Below are 8,915 nucleotides of genomic sequence, written 5' to 3'. Positions count from 1 at the left end.
GTGTTTGTTGTGGGGGAGGAAGGCAAAGGAGAATGTGAGCCGCTTTGAGACTCCTTAAAGGGAGTGAAAGGCGGGATATCAAATCCAAACTCTTCTTCTTCTTCTATCCAATGCTCTGAAACACCTTTGTACTGCTCCTTTCGACCTCTGAAAAACCAGAAGGTTAAAGGTGCAGTTGTTTGTGAGCTTTGCGACAGCGCTGCTCTCTGCGCTTTGAAGTCCCAGCAAGCGGGGCTTCCAAGTGCAGCATCCCTTGACACCACAATGATGTCAGGTGATGGGAAGATGGGCTGCCCCTGCAAGGTTCCTTGTGAAGAGGGATTGGCCATTAAACCACTCTGGGAACTGTAGCTCTGTGAGGCAAATAAAGGTAAAGGGACACCTGACCATTAGGTCCAGTCGTGGCCGACTCTGGGGTTGCAGCGCTCATCTCGCTTTATTGGCTGAGGGAGCCGGCGTACAGCTTCTGGGTCATGTGACCAGCATGACTAAGCCGCTTCTGGCGAACCAGAGCAGCGCACAGAAACGCCGTTTACATTTCCACAGGAAGGTATCTACTTGCACTTTGACGTGCTTTCAAACTGCTAGGTTGGCAGGACCAGGGACCGAGCAACAGGAGCTCACCCCGTCGCGGGGATTCGAACCGCCGACCTTCTGATCAGCAAGCCCTAGGCTCTGTGGTTTAACCCACAGCGCCACACACCCAGCGGAAATAAAGAGTGATCTGCCTAACTTGGTTGGGGAACCTGTGGCCTTCCAGATGCAGTACTACAACTCCCATCCTCACTGACCTTCAGCCATGCTGGTCTAGCAACATCTGGAGTGCCACAGGTTCCCCATCCTGGTTTAACTAGTGCGGGGGGGGGGGGGAGGGGAGAGACGACCTCTGGCCTGCGAAGCTCTTTTGGCCAAGCCACAACAACCTGCCTGTCACCTGATTGTCAGGGCTTCAGAGAATTACATGGAGCAAAAATGAGTTACCTGACGTCTCTGTGATATTCATGGCTGACAGGTGAGCACCCCTGCCTAGTCTGCAGGGCTTGGCGGAGGGGAGATAAGGATTTGGCCCACATCCAGTTCTGAACCCTTGATCTAATCCCTACATGGCAGGGCAGGGGGCTGGTTTCATTGGAAGGGAGTGGAGCTTTGTGAATGGGACAAGGGAAGATGACAACCATTGATTCTCCTGGATTGGCCAAATTTTGTGTAGCCGCTATTAGGCGTAGGAAACAAGAGCTTTCTAATGTCAATATGCAGGCGAAGGCAAATACTTAATTTTATGTATGTTGTCTAATTTTAAATTGCTGTTCTGGCCTAATCTGTATTGAAATTGTCCTTTGTTTTTTTCCGGTGCTATGCTTCGCTGACTAGTTGTACGAGTTAATCTGGTCTGTGACCATTTAATAAAATTTGATTTGATTTGATTCTCCTGGATAAGGAACAGATTCAACCAGCTATAAATATAGAAACATTTCCACAGCAGAGGGGTTTTCTTATATATAAAAAACTACCAAACGATCTTTATTCTCAATCTCAATGTTTCCCAACCCTGATTGCTTTTCAGTTCAGCCCCACTGATCCAGCGGCTCAGTTGGCAAATATATCGCCCATGGGCATCCAAACGCTTTTACACTGCGTGGCCTGGTAGAGAAACTCTTCCCCAGCCCCCTCTCGTGGGTCAGCCCAGCAATGCTCCCCCGCTCCATAATTCACCCAGGTCCTCTTCAGGTTCCCAGCCGAGGCCCATTCAACAAGTGCAGAACCCTAGGCGGAAGAGGAAATAAAAACAAAATGAAGCAGAGGAATTGGAACTCTTCCAAGTTAAGGGGTACCTTCACTGATCTCGGGCAGAGGTGTGTTTTTTTTTTAAAAAAAGTTCTTGATCTTCAGGGGTCATTTCTGCCCCCAACTGACTTATCTATCATGTGGAACTCATGCCCACTGCAGAGGCTTCTGGGAAATATTCTCATGTATGTGCTCAGTCCCGCTGTCTTGACAGGCTTCAGCATCATGCCCTATGAGCTGAGAGTATGCCCTTGAACAGTGATCTACCTGGTGAGGGTCACAAACCCCTAAATGGGGCCCATCGCATCAGCAGTGTGCCCCATCGCCATCATGGGGGTCGGCAGTTTGTCAAGACTGCCGTGTGCTGCTGGCCTTAGGCCTATTCACATATTATTAAACGTAAATCACTTGGTGACCTTTAAGGTATCAAGCGACTAATAACGTCTAACAAATGATAAAAAATATTTATTAATGTGAAATTTTATAATTTGTGCTTTCATTGTATATATATCAAGGTGGTTCACAGAACATTAAAAAATCCAAAGAATCAGTTCATAAACATCTATAAAACAAAATAGAAACATCAGGAAATACTGGTTGGTCAAAAGAAAAATTCAGATTACGAAGGCCTGTCTAAACAGTACAGTTTTCAGAAAATGTATAAAAGGAGGAAGGGGGTGGTTTCTGCCAAACCAATACAGGCTGGGAGTTCCACAGGACAAGGCCTGCCACACTAAAGCCAAACCTCAGGGGAATGGGGAACCACCACAAGTGCCCCGTCAGAGGATCTCAGTGTAAAACCCGTAGCGGCAGGCATGGTGTCTTTCAGAGACGTTTGTCCGTCACTGTTGGTTTTCTCCCTGAGGAAACCATGACAAACTGTGTTCGGGTGAGGTAAAATGTACTTTTGGCCTCCAGACTGCTCCTGAGAGAATAGGGATGGTTCTGGAGAATACAAAGTTGTTACTGCTCTTAGAGATATTTGGATTCTCCAGAACCATTATCTCACCCAAACACAGTTGATTGCCAGGCTTGAATAATAAAGGCAATGCACTACCTCCCTATAAAGGCCTCACTATTATCAAGGGCTGGGCTTGGGCATTACTCCACAAAAACCTAAAAAAATCATTAAACAATGTTACATAACCTTTTTCTTCACACATGGTTTCTCTTTCATGCGAAGCCTGAAAGCAGTAATCTCTCTCAATCTCTCTCTCGGCTGCACCTTAATTAAACCTAGGTAGCGGCCATTGGGGGACACGGGTGGTGCTGTGGGTTAAACCACAGAGCCTAGGACTTGCTGATCAGAAGGTTGGCGGTTCGAATCCCCGTGACAGGGTGAGCTCCCATTGCTCGGTCCCTGCTCCTGCCAACCTAGCAGTTCGAAAGCACGTCAAAGTGCAAGTAGATAAATAGGTACTGCTTCAGCAGGAAGGTAAACGGCGTTTCCATGCGCTGCTCTGGTTCTCCAGAAGCGGCTTAGTCATGCTGGCCACATGATCCGGAAGCTGTACGCCGGCTCCCTCGGCCAATAAAGCGAGATGAGCGCTGCAACCCCAGAGTCGTCCATGACTGGACCTAATGGTCAGGGGTCCCTTTACCTTTACCTATAGGGGCCATTGGTGGACAGAATAAAATTGCTTTTCAGGTTGAGCCGAGACCACTTAATGGGCTCTGGCTTCAATTTAAAAAACCCCCAATTTCAGAGAGTCCTGTAGCCCTGCTAAATTTTCCCCTGACACACTTCTGTGTATTGAGACAAGAATGCAGAAGCAGCAGATTTCTTGGAAGCAGACAATCCGTTCTCAGACTTTCTACAGATGAGAAACACTGGCTGCATACTAACCATAGATCTGAAGCATATACCCCCACCCAAATCCTGGGAACTGTAGTTTACTTCTCACAGAGCTACAATTCCCAGCACCCTGAACAAACTACAGTTCCTGGAGGGAGGGGAAATGTGCTTTAAATGTATGATGTGCACACAGCTACTGATGGAGGTTGAGATGTGCCAGTATACTAATAGGTAGGAAGAGAAGCTGAAAATTAATCTGCCTGGTAGCTTGGGAGGGACTCCTGGATTCATCCTCATCTAGTGAGTCGCAGGTAGCAGCTATAGGCAGGAACACTTTCTACGAGCTCAAGCTTGTACACCAGTCATAACCCTGTCTGGAGCAGTTGGACTCGCTCTTAGTCATCTGTGCCCTGTTTTTGTTGGCGTATGTCTGTCTCAGAAGACAATGGGGGAGTGAGCCTTTGGGGGGGGGGGTCAGTCAGACCAATGCAGCTGTGCCAGACTGGTTAGTTCCAAAACTAGGCTACTGGAATGGACTTCACCTGGGGCTGGCTCTATTATTATTGTAAGTTTATTAAGTCCACATGCACACAATTTAGTACAAAATATCCTTTTCTAATGCTTAAAAACAAGCAAGGATAAAGAAAGAGGAAGAAAAGGTTTAAAACTTGTGAAAAGGGAAATAAAATAAGGAAATAAAGTATACAAAGCAAAAAAGAATGGGGAAAAGGAAGGGGTAACTTCCAATTCATTGTCTGTCAGCTATATATAGAAAATTATTCAAAACATTCGCTCCAAGATAACCCCTGACTTTTCTACTTTGTATATACCAGTATTTTCACATGGGCTTAGCTCTGAAGGGCTGTAAATTGCAGCTGGCACAAAATTCAGCCTGTTGGATGCTGGGGAAAGCCAGATGTCTGAAGCATAACTCTGAAGCTGTGCCGGCTGTGGGCAAAGCTTCCTTTAAAGGCTCAGAGTCCTAAAGAGCTTGGGGCAAAGTTATTTAAAGGCCCATTTTCACTCATATAGTCCTGCACCAGCCTAAGTTCTGCTTTGGTGGGCCTTGAGTTTCCGCCTCAAAATATCGGTTAGGTTGACCTACACACACAAAGCTGGGCCTTCTCGGTGGCGGCCCCAGAACTTTGGAACTAATTTCTTATTGATTTGCACCTTGCCCCAGTGTTGGTGAGCGCTGGAGACCTTCTTCAATGCTACCATTAATGAAGTTGGTAACCATAGAATCCAAGAGTTTGAAGGGGACCCTGAGGAACATATAGTCCTGAAATGCAGGAATATGCAACTGTTCTATACAGGGATCGAACCTGCAACCTTGGGGTTATCAGCACCACGCTCCAACCAACTGAGCTAACTGGCCAGCTAGGGCATCACTGAGCAGCTGCTCAATTTTTCTGTGTGTTCGCTGCTGTGGCTTTTCTACCTGTATACTTTGCAAAGTCTGGTTTGTGTGTTGCATTGTGAGGCCACAGGATACCAAGTCCCTCTAGCTCAGCAATGTCTACACAGAGTGGCAACAGCTGTGCAAGGTATGGGGTGTTTTCTAACCCAGTAGATGCCAGCGATTGAACATGTGCTAATATGACTCCCATATTGCTCTTTCATACTAAAAATGCAGAGCTTCATGCAACGTGAAAAACCATGCATATGTGCTTTTACACAGGTCACAGAATTCACCTCTTCATGGTGCAGAAATAAGTACATACAGTGGTACCTCGGGTTACAGATGCTTCAGCTTACAGACGCTTCAGGTTACAGACTCCGCTAACCCAGAAATAGTACCTTGGATTAAGAACTTTGCTTCAGGATGAGAACAGAAATCGCACAGCGGCGGCGCAGTGGTAGGCCCCATTAGCTAAAGTGGTACCTCAGGTTAAGAACAGTTTCAGGTTAAGAATGGACCTCCAGAACGAATTAAGTTCTTAACCCGAGGTAACACTGTACAGCCTTGATGATGACTTCATTTCCCTGAGAGAAGAAGGCATATGCAAGGATCTGGAACCTGCTTTATTTATACAGAACGAAAGCAGAGATTCTCAGGAAGCTCAGCTCTGTCCTGGTAGCATATTCTGCATTTTTCCTCCCAGGGCAACTGCATTAGATTGCCGCAGTATTTGCAAGGGATACTCACCTCCTTAGAGCCAAAGTACCACACAGCTTGCACATCTTGGTGTTCGGCTAAGGCCCGGCTCAAATGGTCCCGGTTGCCAGAGATGATGTTCACCACTCCACCAGGGACGTCCGAAGTATCTAGCACCTGACAGAGAAGAGATGGACGCCATTTGTTGCAAAGGTGACTGGCACTTTAAGACAAACTCCTAGAGAATTCTGGTCACATGACTAGAGCCTGGGAGGTTAGTTCATTGTCGCCTGGATGAGACCTGCTAACGCAGTTGTTGCTTTGTTCAATTAATAACTGTACCTTGTATTGCCTCTGCAACTATTTCCTGACTGCACCATTGTACTGGCCGGCACCAAAATAAATATTGGAGGCAAGATTTCAAAGGTCCCATATAGGCTATGAGGCAAACTGGAAACACATTTTAAAATATGGGTTTATTGGTAACACACCAAGGATTATGTAATATCTGGTTTTTGTTTTGTTTTTTAAATAATGCAATAACCCCATTGTCCTTGGGTTCTATACAAAAGTGCCTGAAATTTCTTTTGTTGGCTACAGCTCCAAAATCTTCTGGCTGGTGTTAAGAGTTTGAAGTTCTAAATTGCACACTTTTTTGTCCCATTTGGGTCCCAGAGGACTACTGGGAGAGATCCACAACATGTTGGAATACTTCAGGTGTGCCACGGAAGAGAATGGACTGTGCAGAATGCGCATCGACATTTGAGGGATAATGTAACTTTTCAGATCTTGTGTGGGAAAAAGAGTAGAAAAGGAAGGAATCTGGGGCATTGACTTTCAACTGCATGTTACCAGCTGTCTCCACTTAGCCATCTGTCAGAAAATATACAAAACCGAAAACCCAGACACTGTACTATTGGGCAAACACCATCCACTCCAGAAGCATACAGTCCCACAGATATATTTGTGCTCCTTTTCATTCCATGTAAAACTAGTTGGGGATTCAATGCCTGAACATTGCAGACGGCTCTTGCTTCAGAATAATGACAGCTACATGTTCCTTCATGGGTAAATCATAGCATTTTCCTTACCAGGCAGCAGTAAAGGAAACCTGGGCTAATGCAAACACTTGTATCGTTTTAACAATCATGGCTTTCCGTGAAGAATCGTGGGAACTGTAGTTTGTTCAGGGTGCTCAGAATTGCTAGAATACCCTTCACAAAACTACAGTTCCAGGATTTATTATTGTTTTTTGTAGGGTGGGAAGCCATGATTGTTAAAGTGGGATAAGAGAGAAGAGAGAATCCCAAAGGGTTCCTGCCAGCAATTTTACAAGCTTTTTGTGACAGTGATTTATGAATCAGTCACTGCGTAATTTTGAAATCACTTGTTATTATAAGCCTTTAGTTCTCTCAAGGGGAAAATTATAACTCCCTCCCAGATTTTTGTATAAACACATTTTTTTTATTAGAGTAATAAAAATGAACACCAAACCAGAGAGAACAGAAAGCTGCAAGCCGTTGCTTACAGCAGGCATAGGCAAACTCGGCCCTCCAGATGTTTTGGGACTACAACTCCCATCATCCCTAACTAACAGGACCAGTGGTCAGGGATGATGGGAATTGTAGTCTCAAAACATCTGGAGGGCCAAGTTTTCCTATGCCTGGTTTAGAGGCTTTTACACAGCAATATATAGCAATAGTTTTAAGTTCTGTGTTCATTTCTCTTTCCCATCTTGGCTTTCTCTGACATCCTTTCTGTACAATTTGTGTCCGCACTGTGAAGATAGGCAGTTACTCTTCCAGATGGACTTCCGCACTCAAATAAAGGTTTTAGAAGGGATTTGATAGCCCTTTCTCCCTTGTGTAGGTCAGGTGTGGGGAACATTTGTCCTGCTAGATGTTGAACTACAAATCCCATCACCCCCAGCGAACACGGTCAGTGGACAAGGCTGATGGAAGCAGCAGTTTAGCAACATCTGAGAGGTTCCTCACATTTAGTAGGTTATGAAGCCATGCCAGAACATGTAAAAATCTAAATTATTTGCCACGCCCTTGTTTGAATGAATGCTGTATTCCAATAATTGCTCTTTGCCATAATTCCCAATACCACTGATTTGGGATTAAGCAGCCAGCCATCTTTGAATTCTTCACTATTACCTGTTGAGCTGCTGGTATTATAAACTTGATTAAGTTTGGAGAGTCCTCGTGGCTTACGAGGAGACCCTCTCTGGAGTACAAAAATGTCCTCTTCGGATTCCAGAGAGGGTCTCCTCGCAAGCCACTAGGTGCTTCCCATTTATGCGAATTTCACTGGCACATGTGGAGGCCCAGAATGTAACCTCCGCGTAAATGGGGAGTTGCTTGTAGTACAAATAGATTTTTAAAAAATAAAAATTGAAAGGGAGTCACAGCTTGTTTATTATTCTGAGCACCTGCTGCTTAAGAGGCCCCAAGATCTTGACAAGGAGAAGACTGATTTCCCCCTTAAATTGTTGAACTAATCCTAGTGGCCAGAAACAGATAATTTCAAACTAGATAGTGGTACATTCCTGCATCAGTGATGAAAAGGAGGTTGCATTGCTGGCAGGAACCTCTTGAAGAGTCTGTGCAGGGAATTGGAGAAACGCCCTGTGTCTCCTTGGGATAAGACTTATTTGGTATTTTTGTCTGTTCTCAAACCAGTTGCCATTGCAGCTGTCATCCTCAATGTTTTCAGCTGCACAGCTTTCTATGCTGAAGAGCCACTGGTTGCCCCGGCTACAAAATGTTTTGCAGGATCCTTACTTTCCTGAGGGGGCGCATTCACACATGTGGCAAAGTAAGAAGGTGGACGTGTAGCTCCGCTCTCGCCTCCCGATTTATATATGTGGATTGCGGTACTTTAAAGGCTAATAGTTTTAGGTTTCTCTGACAAATGGACACTAGGCTATATGCATAAGGAACATCATTCCGTGGTGCAGAATCAGGAAGTTACTCTCTTTTCTTTCTCAAGCTGCTAATAGCTATCATTCTTGGTGTTTCTTAATATCAAAGTATACTAAACAATAGGGACACGGGTGGCGCTGTGGGTTAAACCACAGAGCCTAGGACTTGCCGATCAGAAGGCCGGCGGTTTGAATCCCCGTGACGGGGTGAGCTCCCGTTGTTCGGTCCCTGCTCCTGCCAACCTAGCAGTTCGAAAGCACGTCAAAGTCAAGTAGATAAATAGGTACCGCTCCAGCGGGGAAGGTGAACG

At 45.5% G+C, this 8,915-nt stretch overlaps 1 protein-coding gene across 2 annotated transcripts in view; it reads right to left on the bottom strand.

Moving 5' to 3' along the window:
- Positions 1-1,488: 1,488 nt before the first annotated feature.
- The window catches only part of ALDH16A1 (aldehyde dehydrogenase 16 family member A1), a 47,700-nt gene continuing 40,273 nt past the window's right edge, over positions 1,489-8,915 (bottom strand). For both annotated transcript variants that reach the window (XR_014518561.1, XM_083471782.1), the window contains 2 exons: positions 5,730-5,855; positions 1,489-1,764 (listed from right to left, as the gene is read on the bottom strand). Coding sequence is in view for 1 of the 2 variants with exons in the window: in XM_083471782.1 (XP_083327908.1) it covers positions 1,588-1,764; positions 5,730-5,855 (303 nt within the window). In the remaining variant the exon portion in view is untranslated. The remainder of the gene's footprint in view (positions 1,765-5,729; positions 5,856-8,915) is intronic.

The sequence above is a fragment of the Podarcis liolepis genome (assembly GCF_965112155.1).
Source record: "Podarcis liolepis genome assembly, chromosome: 13".
NCBI classification, from domain to species: domain Eukaryota; kingdom Metazoa; phylum Chordata; class Lepidosauria; order Squamata; family Lacertidae; genus Podarcis; species Podarcis liolepis.
Note: the sequence above shows the minus strand (reverse complement) of the source record. Positions and strands in the feature narration are given on the sequence as shown.